Raw genomic sequence first — 20863 nt, forward strand, 5'->3', positions numbered from 1 at the left:
ACTGTTTTTTTGTTTGGAAACAAAGGGAGCTCTATAATCATGGAAAAGTTACACATATCATGGATTTTAAAACTGGAAATTTCCAGAATGTAGAAACACTTAATCAGAAGTAGAAAACTCGAAGAATTCAAGAAAACTAACAAATATTTGTACTTCATTAATTAATATTCCCTATTTATCATGATTACCTGTTGATTTCCCTATAGTAACTATTGATTGTTCTCAAAGTTTAGGTTTTCTGTAGTTGTTACTATTTCCACTCTATTAAAATGTGTTACTTTTATTTTTTAAAGTAAAACCTTTTAAGACAATCTCATAATCATTATCATTCATCTTTGAATATTTCCCCCCACTAGTGTCAATTCCCAAGCAAGCAATTAACATATGGAATTGAGATTCGTGCAGCGCAATAAGTTTTGTTTCTAGACATAAATGAAAGGTGAATACTTACTCCATTCCATATTATTTGAACTTGATTTATAAGAAGTCATTTTTTTTTACTTTTAGTTGGTCTATAGAAAAATAAATAAACATCTACAACACCACATCAGTTTTTCTCACAAAAATAAACACCACATCAGTTCCATCAGTTAGTCATAATATATATTTTTGTACTATAAATATTTGGTGTTGTTGATAACAACATGGCATTAAAGATTGGTCATACTGTTGGTCGTATTTGAGAGAGAATACCATGACTTTCATGTCATATAGACTAACGACATTTGCAACAAATACACCTCGAGAACAACCTGGCAAGGAGCAATCAATGACTTTATATCAATTGTAGCCTCCCAGATTAAATAAGGTGGCTAAATGTCGTCTCTATGTTGCTAGGCTGATAGTACGAATGTGGTTAATCAAGCAAGAACAATCTAATGTATATCATTTGTGCTTTATAGCTAAAACAATGGACATTGATCTTTAGAAGTTCAGATTCATTATTGTGCTCTCTGCTTTTAGCACAGCCTCCAAGCACACAAAATCCGACATCACGAGTTTGACAGACTATCATTAAATAAAAAATATGGATCATGCATGCACCTGCACTTGGAGTAGTGTTCCCCGTTCCACTCCATTTCGTCAAGCCACCACGATCGAGTTACATTTAGAGCATGGTTAATAGTACAACCAGCTGCTGGTTAATACTCCCTCCGTCCAAAAATACTTGTCATCAAAATGGATAAAAGGTGATGTATCCCGAACTAAAATACGTCTAGATACATCCTCTTTTATTCATTTTGATGACAAGCATGGCCTACCTCTCTCTCGCAAAGTGTCTAGGAGCGCGTGCTACAGTCGGCTGTTAATTAGTAGTCCGCTTCTCTTCTCTCTTCTCTCTCCTCTTCTCCCTCCGCTAACTCACAAAAAATACAATATTTAAAGCCTTACAGTCTGCCTATGTCATCCTATTATACTCGCTCTTAGAAGGCGGGAGTAATGGATCTGCCCTATTTTGACGTCATCACCGTTACCCTAATCGAAAGCTCCGTAAAGCGGGTCTACCGCCTATTTTATGTGCCAGGGTCCTTCATGCGGCTCTCCTTCCCTCCCCATTGTCATCAGGTCCAAGCTGCCTATAGAGACTATTTGCACCGCGAGCACGCTCAATGGGAGGCGAGCCCGAGGCTGCTGGACGACGGCGATCACGGTGATGCATGATATGGATTCTGCAAGCAACAATTAATTAAAGGAAATGTATACTAGCTAGCGATTAAGTTGCCATTTAGGAAGACTATGGCTAGTTATGATACAAAGGACGTGTTTTTCTGCAAGCACATGAATTAACATCTAGTATGTGTGTGGCTTACATTTGCATCAAGTCTATGGGTGACGTTTCTGTTGGCACATGTGGAATAGAGGACTCAGAAGAGTATCCTTTCATAATCAGGCAACAGTGAAGATCGAGACAGAAAATGATATTGGTACGTCAAGACCATTCATCGGGACACTAGAGGAAATTGACAACTTTTCGTAATTAACAGGCTTTCGCTTCGCTTTATATTAAAGCAACATAACAAAGTAAGCATTTTTTACACTCGTAGTGTAAAAAACACACTTATATTATCGGACGGAGGGAGTAACAATGATCGGTACTGAAGGCCAAGCTTAGCTTGTCCGTTAGCTAGCTATGCATATCAATGATCATAGTCATGTCCTTCAGACGAGTCACGATCGAGATTGCCGCCGGACAGTCAAAGGACGAGTCAAGGCAACGCCGATGGTACGAGCATGGCGTGCAATCGCACTAAGTTGAATAGTCGCCGAGAGTTAATTGTGTATCATGTGCTAGCTTAGCTAGATATATTATATACCCCATGTCTATGACTCTTGCACAACACAAACACATGATACATATCAGTTGAAGTTACTATGTCACAAACTTCCTAGATAGTAATGATGATGAATCAAGGAAACTGTAACAACAACTAGGATTATGATGATCCAATACTGAAATATCTCCTAAGCAAAGAAAGACTCTAGTGACATAGCATATTAACATAGGATCAACACTGGAAAATTAATACACCAATATGCTAGTGATAGCAGCACATAGAAAATTGGATCAACAAATAGAAAATTAATAAATTCACAAAAATTACATTTAGCGTCAAAACAGATATACAACATAAACAATATGGCATCCCACATAGCAGAGTAGTAATTTGAACTGATGGTACATCACAAGCAAGGCTACATAGGCCCTTGGCTCAATGACCGGATAGCAACACATGATCGGCCAACTGCTAGTGTACCGTGAGAGAGTAGCTAGCAATTTGAATTCGCAATTACCCAATTGTACTCGTATGAAGCACACCAAATCCTTATGATCCGAGAGAAATCCTTCATCTCCTCCTGAAAGGCTTTTGCTCTGTTCTATAAAGCAACATAAGAAAGTACACGATCGAACGATACAATATGGTTGGAGGCCCGTTGCAACTCCTGCCTCGTGTTCTAATAGTGATCGGTACTGACGGCCAACCTTGCCTCGTGCACTAGCTAGCTGTGCATATCAGCTATCATTGTCCTTCAGATGAGTGATGATCGAGATTGCCGCTGGACATTGAAGAGACGAGTCAAGGCAAGGACGATTGTACGTGCATGGCGTGCAATCGCTCTATGTTGAATAGTCGAGAGTACGCGTGTACGTACGTGCGAGAGTCCACATATAATGGAACTAATGGAAAGGGCCGAGTTAATTGTGTATAAGTGGCTCGCGTTTGTCCAAGAGACCGGACAACTCAACGAGTGAACGACAATCCATGCATAGAACGAGGCTAGTCCACAATGGAAATGGAACGTTCTTTGTTTGTTTGACACGGATGCATGTGAGCCTCAAGTCTAGCACGAACCACTTGTTTATCACATCCGCTAAAAATCAAGCAACTGAAATTTATATGTTGGTTCAGCTGATTTTGCCGCATAGAAGAGGCGGCGCCCAAGGCCGAGACGTGGACGCCGCCCGTGTCATCCTGACCAGGCCTAGTCAGGTCGGCGATGATGTGTCTAGCCATGGTGTCATGTGTGGAGGCAAATCAGGGGTTTGACGGGTTCGAGTGCAGGGTTGTGAGGAGGTTGTGGGTGGCAGAATTGTGAGGGGTAGGGGTGCCCCTCTGCCTTGCTTATAGTGAGACGTAGTGAAGTCTTGTGTCTGGGGCAAGCCTGGTCGCGGGAGCGCCAGATGGGCCGGCCCAGGAGTGCTGGAGGCCAAGGCTTCATTTCTTTGTCTTTTTCATGCTTTTGTATTTCATTTTTTACTTTCGTTTATACTTCTGAATATTGTGTGTAGAAAAAATGTTGATCATGCATTAAAAATAATAATTTTGTATCTGAAACTTTAATCAAGCATTTGAAAATGTTTTAAATGTGTATAGAAATATTTTTAGCATTCAAAGAATGTTAATCTTATATTTGAAAAACATTAAACAAGAATTGAAAAAATGTAATAAAACATATTGACCATGTATTAAAAAACTATTAAACCTGTACTTCAAAAATGCTAAATGTGTATTAGAAATATGATCTTGACGTATAAGAAAAATGTAGAATGAAAACCAAAAGAACAAATAACAAGGAAAAAATGAAAGTCAAAAAAGAAAAAAAGAAACTAAAGAAAAAAGGAAACTGAAGAAACAAGTGCAAAATGAACGGAAAAACAGTGAAAAGCGATAAAGAAACAAAGACAAACAAAAACAGCATTGAAACTAAGAAAAAACAAAAACCAAAAAAAGCAGAATGAGAAAGAAAGAAACAAAGCCGATAAAAATCATGAAAGAAACAAACAAAACTCAAAGAAAAAGGAAGAAAACATAAAATGATAAGTATAATGATGAAAAAAGAATAGCAAAGAAAACTGGAGTAGAAATAAGAAAAAACCAAACAATGAAAAAAAGAAAAACAAAGAATAGAAAATAAACTGGAGAAAACCTATAAGGACCAAACCTGTAGCGCGCTAGCGGCATCAGCGAACCTACACTGATGGGCCGTCCCATATGCAAGCACCTTCAGCGAGAGGAGCTTCCACACTCGATGCTAGGGAAGCTATCGTCTCACTATAACCGAGAATATATGCGAGACATAGCTCTCACGGCGGTATAGATGGATGCTCAGAGGACACGCCTCAGGCAGGGTAGGGCCACGAGGCTTGCGGGGCACCACAGCAGATTACAACGGTAGGCCATTGGACATTGGGGTGGGGGACAGGTTGAAAAGGAACAATTCATCGGGAAGTTGAAGATGGAGCATGCCGGTAAGTTCTCAGTGGCTTGTATGGAATTTTTCTAAAAGCAGGAAAGTCAGATTTTCAGCGATGGCAAATTAAATGTTCTCCATAGTAATTCGTATTGGTGCAAGGATGGTCGAATTAGTTTGCAAACACGCATATTTTCTGGCAAAAAAATGATATGAGCCGGATTTGCCATGCTCATCATCTAAATTGTCATTCTGGACGAACACAACTGGCCATGAAAAACGTTCATTTTGTCAAGCCTAAAAATCTTACGTTCGCTGGATATCTAGGTAAAAGAAAAGCCTCCAGAAGAAGTGTCTGAACAGATATTCTCATCTATTGTCACCGCAAAAATATGTGTCGGAAAAGAAATAGTACTACCAATTCGGAATGCGTCATGTCCCACGATTTTCATGCGGGCTGAGCTAGGTCGTAGCTCGTGTATAAATTGGCACGTATTCTGCCTGCTCTCAAACAACAAGCAGCAGTAAGTTTAGAAGTACTAACCTCGTTGCCAAGTGCCAAGTTGTACTCCACTGCTACGCACCAATCAAAAGCTAGCTAGATTGCAGCCCGCAGCACCATGGCGTGGCAATTACAGCAAACAATGGCCACCGCAAGCACATGCTTCCGAACGTCGTCGCCGGCAACGGTGCGCTGCTCGGCAGACGCTCGGCGGTCTGCCAACTACGCTCCCAGCTCCTGGGATTACGACTCCCTCCTGCAGCTCTCGCCCAACAATGGGGGACAGGCAGATCAAGTAAATTTATCAGCTGAACATATCGTATTTTCAACCGGCAAGTAGTACGTAAAGTTGATGAATTACTCATGGAATTTATTCCGTGCATGCATGGATGATGTCACAGGTCGATAAGTTGAAGGCCGGCGTGAGGGAGCGGCTGGTGGCGGCGAGCCGAGACGACCACCAAGCTGCAAAGCTCGGGCTTGTCGACACGGTGCAACGGCTCGGCATCGCCTACCATTTTGAGGAGGAGATAATTGGTATCCTCAGCTCCGTCCACCAAAAGCCTCACCGGTGCAGCTGGGATGATGGTGATGTTGCTTCCGCGGCCTTGAGGTTCAGGTTGCTCAGGGACGCTCGCTTCCCAGCGTACTTCTGTCCAGGTACCTAGTAAAATACTCTCTTTTCAAAACTGCGACACTTGTTTTACATCGAAGGGAGTTTGAAATATGAAAAACAGAATCTTAGATGATGTAAGAAAGGAACCTAAAACTACGGCCAAAATTTTGGAAATTAAACTAGGTGCATGGTCCAATCCAGATTCAGTCACAGTTGAAACTTTGAATTGCGTGTATGGCACGGTTTTGTATACTTAATTGACACGTTTCATTGTAACAATGCATAAAGAATCTCTGGAAAATCTCAAGCGCGGATCAGATGATGTCAGAGGGCTCCTCTCACTCTACGAGGCTTCATACCTTGCGTTCGGAGGCGAGGAAATATTGGACGAGGCAAGAGCATTTTCTAAAAAAGCTCTCATAAAGCTCTTGCCATACATGGATCACCACTTACGGGGCAGTGTCGTTCGTTCTTTGGACCTTCCATTGCACCGGAGGTCTCCTAGACTAGAAGCAAGATGGTTCATAGATCACTATGCTAGAGATGAGAGCAATTCCGACCCGTTGCTTGTTAGATTTGCAACGACGGACTTCAACAATGTGCAAAGAGTGCATCAGGAAGAACTCGCGAGACTGGCAAGGTAATTGAGCATGAAGAAACGTACATTTAAATTAGCCTGCTAATTAGTTCACATAGTTGATCGATTTTTAAGATATGAAAATTGACCTAATTAACTGTAGGTGGTGGAAGGGGACTGCCCTTAGTGAAAAATTGGGGTTCGCCAGGGATCGTCTCATGGAGTGCTTCCATTACGCAAATGGAATTATTTGGGAGCCAAACAATGGAGCATGTCGAGAAGTCCTTGCTAAAGTCGCCAATCTAATAGTTCACTTAGATGATGTTTATGATGTGTATGGAACTCTAGATGAACTTGTTCTCTTCACCGACGCCATTGGAAGGTAACTTTATGCAGTGGTGCACCTCTAACAATTCAAGTAATATATTGTCCTAGGCATGTGTAACATATATATGACACGTTAGTTTCATATTAAATGAAGCTTTTCCATTATCTAAAATTAATAAATAATTTCAGGTGGGAAGAAAGACCTAGTGAAAGACTCCCCGAATACATGCAAGCACTCTATTCTGTGATGTACAACACATCCGCTGAGGTGGCTGAAAATGTGTTGGAACAACATGGTTGCGACGCTCGTCATGTTCTTCAGAAAGCGGTAAGTTCATATACACAATTAACGTACTCATAGGATATAAATTGTTTTCACAAGGAACCCCATAAAAAATTCTGCATGATTTTGCAGTGGCGACACATGGCGGAGTCTTTCCTGGTGGAGGCAAAGTGGCACCATGGAAACCACAGACCAACACTGCGAGAGTATCTGGACAATGGATCAATTTCAGCCTCTGCTCCACTGTTGCTGCAACACTCGTTTCCCCTGCTCCCCATGGATGAAAAGCTCACCCCAATGTCTCTTGCTATAGCTGGAAGCTACCCTAAATTAGTTCTGTCTGCGTCGTTAGTTCTTCGCCTCTGCAACGACTCTGCAACCCACTCTGTAAGGAAAATTTATCCGGGTTGTTTTGCCCCTTACTGTTTCAATCACCGAAGTTGAATCTTTATGAGAGGTCTCTTATGTTGTGAAAATATGTATAACAGGCCGAGCTGGAGCGAGGGGATGCACCATCATCAATAGCAATTCACATGTCGGAGAACAGCTCCAGTGAGCAAGAGTCGCGCGAAGCCATGGAAGACCTTACTATGGAAGCCTGGAAGTCGATTAACGAAGATGCATTCAAACACTGCCAATTTTCTAGATCTTTTGGCAAGACTTGTGTGAATTTGGCTAGAATCTCACATTGTGTTTACCAAGGCGGGGATGGTTTTGGTGCGCCGGATGGTCAGAATAAAAAGAAAATTAGCGAGTTGTTCTTGGACTCTATCAAGATTGAGATACATTAAATGGGGTGGGAGACACATCTTAGAAAGATGTCATATAGGCTTGTAGGTATTGATTCTGATTCTCTGTTGTACTACTAAAACTCTAGAACCAACACTAGCTGGTTGATTAATTACCATTGGGTGGTCTTGATTTACAGTGCTTAGTATCGAGCTTAATTTACTCCATAACAAGATGTGACCTGTTGTTGTGAAACGAGGTTGGAAGCGCTTGCGTTAGCAGGGGCGCGATGCGTGTTGATATAGAGGCAAGATACACTAGTTGGTTAGGGTTTGGATTGGCCTCCAAGTAAGGACCGAATGACAACAACCTAAACCGAGACACAACAGATACACGCACGCACACATACGCCTATATGTTTATACATACACTGTGTTATACATCATCTAACACTCCCCCTCAATCACAACCATCTAAGTTGAGATTGCGTCGACCTCCAGCTGCTGCAGTGATAGTGGTTTAGTAAAGCCATCTGCCACTTGATCACCAGTAGGATTAAACCGAATGTTCAAAAGCTTGTTAGCCACTCTTTCACGAACGAGGTGACAATCAGTCTCAATGTGCTTCGTCCTAGCATGAGAAATAGGATTGGTGTAACATCCCAAAATTCTAAAATTTGGAATGTTATATTAATCTTTCCCTAATAGTAAAGCACGGATTGAATCTGTCGGGTTCACCGTCATGACATTTTTGCAAAAAGACACTGACTTTTTATTGAATCAACCCGCACTCCCTTTTTTAAGTGGCTAAACCAAAAAATGATTCGTTCTTCAACCCGCAATCCTTTTTGTTGCGCTCGTCACATCTGGCGGCGGCAGCGATGTGGTGGCAGCGAGACGGGATGCACGCGCGGAGATGGAGGAGAACCTGGAGAGTCCTCCGGGGGCGAGGAGTTCACCGGCGTCGACGCCACGGACCATGGTGGTGCAGGCTTGCAGGGGGCAGCAAGAAGACGAGCAGATGGGAGCGTCGGGGATGGAAGATGCTGGCAACTGGGCAACCGGGAACGCATCGGCGAGGGCAACCGACAGCAGCGACGCGAGCTGAAAGGAGGTGGCCATGGCTTCCTTCAGCGCCAGCGGGGAAGAGAAAGAGGGTGAGAGTGGGTCGATGGGGCACAGAGGGAGGAGGAGAACGCGCGAGAGACGTGGGTGCCGGCGGTGGAGGACCTCGGCGGCGAAAGCGGCCGGCCGATGCAGGGGATCGGGCGCGCGCTGCTCCTCTCCTCCTGGAGGCGCGGCGTGAGGTCGAGGGGATCGAGAGGAGGGAGGCAGACGAGGGTTCTCTAAGTGGTGGGGATAAAGTGGAGGCCCGGCTAGGCCTTGGGCTGGCTGGGGTGTGCTGGAAATGATCCCGTAAAGAAAATAATTGGGCCGACCGGTTTTTAAAGAAAAGAAGGGATTTCCCTCTATTGTGAGGGTAGAAATCATGCGAGAGTTGCGAGAGTTGCATTCTTTTGTTCTATGTGGTGTGGGGACTGCATTTGTGGCTGAGAAAAATAGGTGGGGAAAAGCTCCATGTAGTTTTTGTAACGTGGATGAGTCGTGGGTCTTAATGGGCCGGCCTTTAATTACTGTATTTCAGTTCATTCGGCAATTCGGTAAGCAGATTTCAATGACCGAACTCAACTCAATAATTCCGGTTTTTATCATTCGCTAACCGATTGAACAATCGAAGTTTCAGTCCACGGTTTTTTCCCGTTGCAACGCACGGGCCCTTTTGCTAGTAATTAGGTAATAATGATTGCTTGTGTAATTTGCTTGTGTGAAATTGAGTGAAATTTGAAGCTTTTTGAAAGTTGAATGAGAGGGATTAAAACGAATTTCCCAAACTTTCATTTCTTTCTTTTGGTTCCATGGAATTCAAAATTTTAAATTCAAAACAAACCCTAGGGTGAAGATTATATGACTTCTTCAATCAAAGAAATGAAAAGGGATTTGAAAATGATTTGAATTCCATTTGAAATATTTTTCAAACCAGGAACTTCATGAAGGAAATATGCCCTAGAGGCAATAATGAAGTTATTATTTATTTCCTTATTTCATGATAAATGTTTATTATTAATGCTAGAATTGTATTAACCGGAATCATAGTACATGTGTGAATACATAGACAAAACAAAGTGTCCCTAGTATGCCTCTACTTGACTAGCTCGTTAATCAAAGATGGTTATGTTTTCTAACCATAGACCTGTGTTGTCATTTGATGAACGGGATCACATCATTAGGAGAATGATGTGATGGACATGACCTATCTGTTAGCTTAGCATTATGATCGTGTCAGTTTGATTGCTACTGCTTTCTTCATGACTTATACAAGTTCCTCAGACTATGAGATTATGCAACTCCCAAATACCGGAGGCACACTTTGTATGCTACCAAACGTCACAACGTAAAAGGGTCATTATAAAGGTGCTCTACAGGTGTATCTGAAGGTGTTTGTTGGGTTGGCATAGATCGAGATTAGGATTTGTCACTCCGTGTTTCGGAAAGGTATCTATGGGCCCTCTCGGTAATACTCATCACTATAAGCCTTGCAAGCATTATGACTAATGAGTTAGTTGCGGGATGAAGTATTACAGAACGAGTAAAGAGATTTGCCGATAACGAGATTGAACTAGGTATGATGATACCGACGATCGAATCTCGGGCAAGTAACATACCGATGACAAAGGGAACAACATATGTTGTTATGCGGTTTGACCGATAGAGATCTTCGTAGAATATGAAGGAACGAATTTGAGCATCCAGGTTCCGCTGTATTATTGCTCGGAGATATGTCTTAGTCATGTCTACATAGTTCTCGAACCCGTAGGGTCCGCAGGCTTAACGTTTGATGCCAATTTGTATTATGAGTTATGTGATTTTATAACTGAAGTTTGTCCCGGATGAGATCACAGATGTGACGGGGAGTCTCGAAATGGTCGAAACGTAAAGATCGATATATTGGAAGGCTATATTCGGACATCGGAAAGTTTCCAAGTGATTCGGGTATTTTTCGGAGTACCGGAGAGTTACAGGAATTCACCGGGGGAAGTAGTGGGCCTTAATGGGCCATACGGGAAAGGAGAGAAGGGCCTTAGGGGGTGGCCACGCGCCCCCCATGGGTTGTTCTGAGTTGGACTAGGAGGGGGCGGCGTCCCCCTCCTTCCTTCTCCCCTCTTCCTCCTTCCCTTCCTTCTCTTAGTTGGAATAGGAAGGGGGGGGGGGGCGAATCCTACTTGGACCGGGATCCAAGTAGGACTCCCCCTTTTGGCGTGCCCCCTCTAGGCCGACCTCCTCTTCCTCCCTCCTTTACATACGTGGGCAGGTGGCACCCCAAAGGCACTCCAATATTTGTCTTAGCCGTGTGAGGTGCCCTCCTCCACAGTTACACACCTCGGTCATATCGTCGTAGTGCTTAGGCGAAGCCCTGCGCCGGTAACTTCATCATCACCGTCGCCACGCCATCGTGATGACGGAACTCTCCCTTGGCCTCAATTGGATCAAGAGTACGAGGGACGTCATCGAGCTGAATGTGTGCTCAACGTGGACGTGCCGTACGTTCGGTACTTGATCGGTTGGATCGTGAAGAAGTTCGACTACATCAACTGCGTTATTGAAACGCTTCCGCTTTCGCTCTACGAGGTACGTAGATAACACTCTCCCCTATTGAGGGAGTCCTGTATTAAGGGGTCCTCGGACAGCCGGACTATATGAGTATGCCGGACTGTTGGACTATGAAGATACAGGATAGAAGACTTCGTCTCGTGTCCGGATGGGACTCTCCTTTGCGTGGAAGCACTAGTAGAAAACCACCCATTAGTCCCGGTTAGTAAGGGCCTTTAGTCCCGGTTCATGAACCGGGACTAATGGGTCGTTACTAATGACACCACCCATTAGTCCCGGTTCAAACACGAACTGGGACCAATGTGGCTCCACGTGGCCCTGTGCACCGAGCCCAGTCAGAGGGCCTTTGGTCCCGGTTGGTGGCTCCAACCGAGACCAAAAGTCAACTTTTTTTACAGAAGTGGCTGCTTTAGGGGTTTTGGGGGTTATTTTTAGGTTGTTATTATAGCTAGCTAATAGAGAGAAGTGTCCTCTCTTATCTTCGTCCTTGGTTTATCAATGCTGCTGCTATGTTCACTGCACCCGCAGATATAACATGCTCATGCATGCTTTGCATCATACATCATCATATATGTATATAATAACAAGTCCTACTAATCATGCATCATCATACAACTTCTACTCGTTATTAATAATAAGTCATACGATCATCATCCTCATAGTCATCGAACCCAACCCTACATAATTGTTCTTAGCACATGATCATCAGTATCAGGTAGGACCTACACCCTTAAGGTAAAATAGCATAAAACAATATAGACCCTGACTCTCCATTATGAAGAATGGCGATCATCTTGTCTTCAATTCTTGCCCTTCGCTGCTTATTGCTTCCAAGAAGCTCCTTACGACTGTCCATGCATTTTTTTCATTCTTTGATTGTTATGTCTCCATTTCTTTTAGAAACCCGGTATGGACAGTTGAGATTCGTAGGACGACCTGGTCGTATATTCAAAACATGAAGGCTACCATGCGTATACATCAGATGAGGCACACAATCATTCGGGATTATCTGTTGAAAAACATAGTAATAACTTTGTAGTTAGAAATGATGTACTAGTTTTAAAAGTGTGCAAAAAGATGCACGGATGTTGTAATAGTAAAAAATAATCTTACCAGGGTATCTCTATGGTAGTTACCGTAGTTCAACACGTGCACTAGTGGCACGTATTGACAATAATGTTGAGGAGTTTGATTGTAGATATTGTAATTCTCAAGATCAGTACAACATCCGACCAGATGATTTTTCTCCTGATAAGTTAATTCGGAGCCTTCGGTGTAGTACGTTCTGTCTACCATCTTCCACACATTCTTTGAAGAATGAAAATAAGCTGTCAATGGAGATAAGTTGTCATCTATATATTTTGAAATAAACAATATAAATTACTTAATAACTATGTTTAGCTCACATGAGGGAAGAACTGGAGGTGTATCCATAAAGACCCAAATCGAAGGTGTCTCTTGCTCGATTGTAGGATCACCAAGATCCATGGTGACAAGCATACCCTCATCAAGAGCATACATCTTGCAAAATGCATCCTAATTTTTGCAACCAAAATGGGTTACACTCTGAGCATTGTACAACTTTACTTGAAAATCCACACCATGATGGGTACTTAGGATAATTTTTTTGGTTTCGAAATTTTCATGGTCTTCAAAACCCATCCTCTCCAAGACATAGCGTCTTGCAAAGCATGGGATAAGCTAGTCGAATTGGAAAAGATGAAAAATACACGTTAAAATAGTTGAAGTCGTGCTTAATTATGAAAAAAACTATTGTCGTCGTTGCGTACCGTATGAACATCGCAAGTCTCCTCCGGGCGGTTTTCGTCGTCCGATGAGTACGACATTTCCGGCCTACGTTCATAATTCAAATATTAAACTAGATCATTATTATTAATCACGGGTTGACTATCGATGATTGATGTACGTATGTAGCTCCTCTTTCATTCCCGAATGCATTATTATACCAAATTGTCTAGCACACGGGAATGAAGGAGAACTTATCCAATATGAGCATTCAATAAGCAAAACCAAATCATAAAATAAGCAAAACCAAATCATAAAATAAAGTATAGTATTCAAATTAGCATGCATTCAATAATTATAAGCAAAAGTACATCATCTCTTGGTGTCCGTACATCATCGAATATTATCACTAATACAACTAGAACCGTAGCGCCCGACGGGTATCGACGCGGGCAGTGGACACCCAAAGATAAGGAACCATCACAGGATCATAGCTCCAGTGAGATCCCTGAAGAACCTGCCAGGTATTGTCGAACCTCCCCTCCAATGCAACCATGTAGCGACGGACGTGCTCGTCCTCCTCGCTGACACGGTGACGTACCACCTCTGCGGTGTCCGGATGCCTCACCACCATCACTGGCCCACGCGACCGCCACCAAACAAGGATCTGGTCAACAACGGGCTGCCTCCTCACCAACCTACGTCCCCCTAAAGGTAGCACCTCCCAATACCAACCCGGCGGAGCCCAGTCCCGAACATGGCCCTGATCAAGCAGGCCTCCACCGCCGAGTCGACGACGACGAGGATGCGGGATAGGCATTGCCGACATCGACGCGGGAACTACTTCTGTATATAGTTAAATAAAAGTAGTCTTATTAATTAAATCAACTATCTAGTTCAACTACTAAACACTTACTATAAATAAATAAGTAGTACTTACTAAAAACAAACTACTTCATTATATAGTAAAATAAATTATTTTATTAAATCAACTAGCTAGTTCAACTATATATAAACTACTTCTTCTTTTTTTTCCTTTTTCTAAATACTATGAACAAAAAAATCATTAAAATTCTATGAACAAAATTAATTACACAATCTAAATATCACCAAAAAAATCTATTAACAATAATATCACCAACCATGCATATTCAATAATAATATCACCAAAAAAATCTATTAACAGAAAAAAAATCTAACATAATATGAAGAAATTAATTACTACACATATCTAATCTAACAAAAAAATCTAATTAATGTAACAAAAAAATCTATGAACTACATATCTAAATTACTACACATCTAACCTAACAAAAAAATCTATGAACTACAAAAGGAATCTAAAAAAATCTAACAAAAAAAACGCTCACGTCGGGGCGGCGGCGCGGGACGAGGGCGGCGATGACGGGGCGGCGCAGGACGCGGGCGGCGATGGGGCGGCGACGGGGACGGCGGGCTCGGGGGCGGCGACGGGGACGACGGGCTCGGGGCAGGGGCGACGGCGGGCGACGCGCGGCGTCGGGGCGGCGGCGCGGGACAAGGGCGGTGATGACGGCGGGCTCGGGGCGGCGACGGGGACTGCGGGCTTGGGGCGGCGCGGGGCGGGCTCGGCGGCGACGGCGACGAGGAGCAGAGGCTCGGGGCGAGAAAGAGATGGGATTTGGCGAAAACTGCTAAGTCTAGTATATATAGCAAGAGCATTGGTCCCGGTTGGTGGCTGGAACCGGGACTAATGCCACCTTTAGTCCCAGTTGGAGCCACCAACCGGGACCAAAGGCCTCTTCTCAGCAGCCCAAAGGGCGAGAAACGAAGACCTTTGGTCCTGGTTGGAGGCTCCAACCGGGACTAAAGGGTGGGCATTGGTCCCAGTTGGAGCGACCAACCGGGACAAAGGAACAGCATTGGTACCGGTTGGTGCCATGAACCGGTACCAATGGACCCGTGTAACTACTTTTTTATTTTCTGCAGCTATTTTTTTGTTGATTCTTCCTGCAGCTGTTTTTTAGTCCCACCTCGCCAAGCGAGAGGCACTCGCAGCTGTTTATAAGCCCTGAGTGCAGATACGATGACGAAGAGGCTCAATGCTCCTGCACGTTGGTTAGCTTCAAGCCTTAAAAAATGACACTATTCCAAAAGGCTTGAAGCAAATTAACGAGCATTGCGCCTCTTTTTTATTTTTAATGACTTATTACAACTCAGAAATAAAAAGAAAAAAAATAAATGTAGCAGAAAAGAAAAAAATATATAAAAAACCACTTAGAAATAAATAGAAGAAAAAATATAACAGAAAAGAAAAAAAATATATAGAAAACTACTCAGAAATGAATAGAAGCAAAAAATAGTTGTGATTAACTGTACTAAAAAAGGAGCATATATGCTTATTTTTAATGGCTTATTACAACTTAGAAATAAAAAGAAAAAAATAAATATAGCAGAAAAAGAAAAAAAAACTATATAAAAAACAACTCAGAAATGAATAGAAGCAAAAAATAGTTGTGATTAACTGTACTAAAAAAGAAGCATATATGCTTATTTTTAATGGCTTATTACAACTCAGAAATAAAAAGAAAAAAATAAATATAGCAGAGATAGCAAAAAAACTATATAAAAAACTACTCAGAAATGAATAGAAGCAAAAAATAGTTGTGATTAACTGTACTAAAAAAGGAGCATATATGCTTATTTTTAATGGCTTATTACAACTCAGAAATAAAAATAAAAAAATTAAATATAGCAGAAAAAGAAAAAACTACTCAGAAATGAGCAGAGATGTGCTTATAGAGGAAATTCAACTTAAATTCATAACGAATTTCAAGAGAAATCCGTATGAATTTATGCTAAATTACCTATATAAGCGTATCTATTTTCATTTTCGGAGGAGCTCAATAAGGTAGAGAAGGAGGGGCTTATAAACCGGTCCGGTTCCCCTTCGGTTGGCGAGGTGGGACTAAACTCTGGTCGCAACGGGTACCAACCATTTAGTCCCGGTTGATGGCTCGAACCGGGACTAATGGGCAGCCCATTGGTCCCGGTTCAGGCCACCAACCGGGACCAATGGTGTTGGGCCAGGAGCGAGGCCCATTGGTCCCGGTTCGTCCCACCAACCGGGACCAATAGTTTCAGACGAACCGGGACCAATGGGCCACGTGGCCCGGCCGGCTCCCGGGGCTCACGAACCGGGTCCGATGCCCCCATTGGTCCCGGTTCTGGACTGAACCGGGACTAATGGGCTGGAGCGGCCTGGACCATTGGCCCCTTTTCTACTAGTGAAGGCAAGCTTGGCGCTTAGGATATGAAGATTCCTTTCTCTGTAAGCCGACCCTATGTAACCCTAGCCCCCTCCAGTGTCTATATAAAACAGTGGGTTTAGTCCGTAGGACAAGAACAATCATAACCATAGGCTAGCTTCTAGGGTTTAGCCTCTACGATCTCGTGGTAGATCAACCCTTGTAATTCTCATATCATCAAGATCAACCAAGCAGGAAGTAGGGTATTACCTACATCGAGAGGGCCCGAACCTGGGTAAACATTGTGTCCCCGACCTCCTGTTACCATCAGCCTTAGACGCACAGTTTGGGACCACCTACCCAAGATCTGCCGGTTTTGACACCGACATTGGTGCTTTCATTGAGAGTTCCACTGTGACATCGAAGATAGGTTTGATGGCTCGCCTTGTTATCAAGGACAACATCACCTCCGGGGGATCTCTGGCCTAAGGCCGAACTCTCCGGCTGGGCGGATTCGTCTTGACCGCCCGTTCGGCCGTCGGGCCGACCATGACTTATGAAGTCATCGAAAATCGCCTCTGCGTCAGCTCAAAATACGCCAAACGGATGGATACAACAGAGTTGTAGTCTTTAAATGGGCTCCTGGATCGCATCGTCGCTCTAGGAGTCGCTTCGGGCTACGATCGGATTGGGCTTAAACCCGATCAGAGAGAGATTGAATCTCCGCCGATCACCCATCAGATAGTGGTTGTGGAGGAGCAATCCGACAACTCTTCCCCCATATTGTGGACGAAATATGTCCGGATTTCCGAGCTCACCAAGCCGGATACATGCCCGTGGGAAGACGCGCCCCGAACTCCGAACTTAGAATTGGATTGTGGGCCAGAAAAATTGGTTTACGTCCCGGAGTCCAAACTATTAAGCTCGGAAACTCCTCAAGCTCTGGGTCACGATCCGGATCTTGGTTCGAACTCAAATCCACCCACACGCCCAAACTCAAGCGATCTTTAACGCATCAGACAACAGTCCCAAGAGATGGTACATCACTTTTGGGCCAGATTCCTCATTGTCAAGGACAAGGTCAAGGATTATCGCGATGAAGACGCAATCTCAGTATTCTGCAAAAATTGCACGGACAAGGGACTACTTAACGCCATAAATCACCGTCACATATCATGCTTCGATGATTTGGCGACCATAGTACAGAAGTACTGCGCGATGGAAAGCGCATGGAAAACCCATGCCTTTTGGGATCCACTATCTCTCGCTAAACCCCTCATCCGAACAAAAAGGGTGTACCCTCGTAGGTCGCCCGACCCAATCTCGAAGAAATCGAAGCCCACTGCAGGCCGCACAACCGTTTTGAAAGGGTGGCTCGATAGGCCATGCAAAATACACACCACACCGGATACCATACCAACACACAACCTTAGAGCGTGTTGGAAACTCCGGCAGGTGGCCAGGAGCGGCGAGGATCTCCTCATAAAAAACACCACAGAGCAACATCCCACAGAACACAACGCCACAGTATTGACAGTCTTCGAGACTTTTGCCTCAGGTAATAGGCGCAAGAGAGCACTCCGCAGCCTCGCCAAAGTCTGCCAAGTCGCAGCAATAAACCCCTGGAACGACACGGCCATAACTTTCAGTGCCAGTGACAAACCACAATTCAAGTCAGTCCAGGCACCGGCCACTTTGGTCCTCAGTCCAATCATGGATGGCTTCCGGCTTACCAAAGTGCCGATGGATGGCGGTAGCGGACTAAACCTCATTTACGAGTAAACTCTCAATAAAATGGAAATAGACAGAAGCCGCATTGAACAAAGCATCACAACCTTTAGAGGAATTATTCCCAGCCGGATGTGGGAAAAATCACACTCGATGTGGTATTCGGCACGCCGGAGAATTATCGGTCTAAAGAAATAACCTTTCATGTGGCCCTTTTTACCAGTGGATATCACGCCTTGTTAGGGCGAGATGCGTTTGCGAGTTTCCAAGCTATACCCCATGAAACTCAAAATGCCTGGGCCCAATGGAATTATCAGCCTTGCCAGTGATCTAGACACAGCACTCCGCACCAAAAATAAAACAACCACCTTGGCCCTCGAGGCATTATCTGAAGCCATCACGGCCGAAGAATTAACTTCATTACGCTCAATAGTGGATAGGGATGACGTGATACTCGATAAGCGATCCAAGTCCACCTCCTTCAAACTAGTGGACGAAATAGTGAAATTCCAAGTCCACCCAACGGACTCCTCGAAGACAGCATCCATCGGGGCACAGCTGGATCCTTCAATCGACGCCGCACTGCGGGCATTTCTATGCGAGAATTGGGATATTTTCGCCTGGCAGCCTTCTGATATGCTGGGGATCCCACGTAGACTGGCTGAACACAGCCTTAACATACCGAAGGGATACAAGCCAATCAAGCAAACACTACAGAGCTTTTCAGAACCCAAACGACAAGCTATGGGAGAGGAACTAGCTAAGTTACTCGAGGCCGGATTCATCAGAGAAATAAAACACCCGGATTGGCTAGCAAACATGGTGATGGTACCAAATAAGGATAAATCCTGGCGCCTATGTGTCGATTTCAAAGACCTCAACAAGGCCTGCCCTAAGGATCTCTTCCCTCTCCCATGCATCGATCAGATTATCGATGACACCGTGGGACAAGACTCATTGTGTTTCCTCGACGCATACTCCGGATACCATGAAATCAAGATGGCGGAGTCCGATCAAGCCGCAACAGCCTTTCTGCTTGAACACTATGCCTTTCGGCCTCAAAATCGCTGCTACCACCTATCAACGCATGATTCAAACATGCGTAGAGAAACAAATCGGCAAAACAGTTGAAGCATAAGTCGACGACGTAGTCATCAAGACCAGACACGCCAAGTCTTTAATAGACGACCTAAGGCTCACGTTCGATAAACTTCGAACATATGACATTAAGCTCAATCCGGGAAAATGTGTTTTCGGCGTTCCAGCCGGAAAGCTGCTGGGCTTCATCGTTTCCAATAGAGGAATTGAAGCAAAACCAGCTAAAATCAGAGCTTTCTCACAGTTGGATACCCTAACAGATCTCAAACAAATCCAGAAGCTAACTGGATGCGTAGCAGCTCTAAGCCGCTTTATCTCCAGATCAGGAGAAAAGGCATTGCCACTTTACCGCCTTCTTCGACGAACCGATCACTTCGAGTGGACGGATGCGGCAACGGCCGGACTGGAGGAAATAAAGGCTCTTTTAGCGAGCAACCCAATCCTGGCCGCGCTGAACGTTGGCAAACCCATGTTGTTATACATAGCTACAACACATCAAGTTGTGAGTGTGGTGCTCGTCGTCGAAACGAGAGGAGGACGGACACAAATTCCCGGTTCAGAAGCCGGTATACTACGTGTCCACTGTCATCACACCATGCAAATCCCGGTACCCACATTATCAAAAAATAGCATACGCGGTCTTCATGGCATCCTGGAAATTACGACACTGCTTTCAAGAGTGTTCAATCATGGTGGCCTCCGAAGTACCACTTAATGACTTAAGAAACAACCGCGATGGCACGGGCCGGATTGCCAAGTGGGACATCGAGCTCCTCCCATTCGACATAACATATAAACCACGGCGAGCCATTAAATCCCAGGTACTGGCGGATTTCGTTGCCGAATGGACAGAGGCCGAACTCCCTAAAGAGTACGGCGCATACTCCAAATGGATCATGCACTTCGACTCCTCTAAAATGCTAGCAGGTCTCGGGGTAGGTGTTGTCTTAACATCCCCCACGGGAGATACAGTCCAATACGTACTCCAAATATTATACACATACTCCAACAATGCAGCCAAATACGAGGTCCTGTTTCATGGTCTTAGGATGGCCGTCTCCATGGGCATCCAGCGACTAGAAGTGCGTGGGGATTCAAACCTTGCAATATCTCAAATAAATGGAGACTTTGATGCCAAAGATCCGGAAATGGCGGCATATCGTAATGCCGTCCTAAAGATGTCAGCCGGGTTGAGGGGCTCGAATTTCATCATGTGGTTCAAGAAAACAATCAAGCGGCGGATGTCCTCGCCCGAATCGGTGCTAAGCGTGACCCTGTCCCCCCTAACATCTTTTTGGACAGGCTTTTCAAGCCATCTGTGGTGTGGGAAGGGGAGACCGGCAACATCAGTCCGGATCCGACCACAACCCCAGATTCCGAACACACGGACATAATCGGGGGCTCTGCCACCGAAATAACACCTTCGGCCCATCTCATCATGGCTGTTATTGCCCAATGGACCGAACCCTTTTTGGCCTACCTTAATAGGCACGAACTCCCCGACGACCAAAATGAGGCACACTGCATTGTGCGACGCTCTAAAGCCTACAAGGTGCATGAGGGAGAGCTTTATATGAAAAGCGCCACCGGGGTACTTCAAAGATGTATCTCCGAGGAGGAAGGGCTGCAGCTCTTGGCTGAAATTCATGCCGGCTTCGGCAGTCACCATG

At 44.3% G+C, this 20863-nt stretch overlaps 1 protein-coding gene across 1 annotated transcript; it reads left to right on the forward strand.

The window, feature by feature from the left end:
* Positions 1-5312: 5312 nt before the first annotated feature.
* LOC123038770 (alpha-terpineol synthase, chloroplastic) lies at positions 5313-7788 on the forward strand. Its single transcript, XM_044462245.1, has 7 exons — positions 5313-5489; positions 5596-5854; positions 6099-6450; positions 6551-6769; positions 6904-7042; positions 7130-7384; positions 7486-7788. The coding sequence occupies exons 1-7, from the start codon at positions 5313-5315 to the stop codon at positions 7786-7788; spliced, it is 1704 nt and encodes a 567-aa protein (XP_044318180.1).
* The last annotated feature ends 13075 nt before the right edge of the window (positions 7789-20863 follow it).

Source organism: Triticum aestivum, chromosome 2B (genome assembly GCF_018294505.1).
Source record: "Triticum aestivum cultivar Chinese Spring chromosome 2B, IWGSC CS RefSeq v2.1, whole genome shotgun sequence".
NCBI classification, from domain to species: Eukaryota; Viridiplantae; Streptophyta; class Magnoliopsida; order Poales; family Poaceae; genus Triticum; species Triticum aestivum.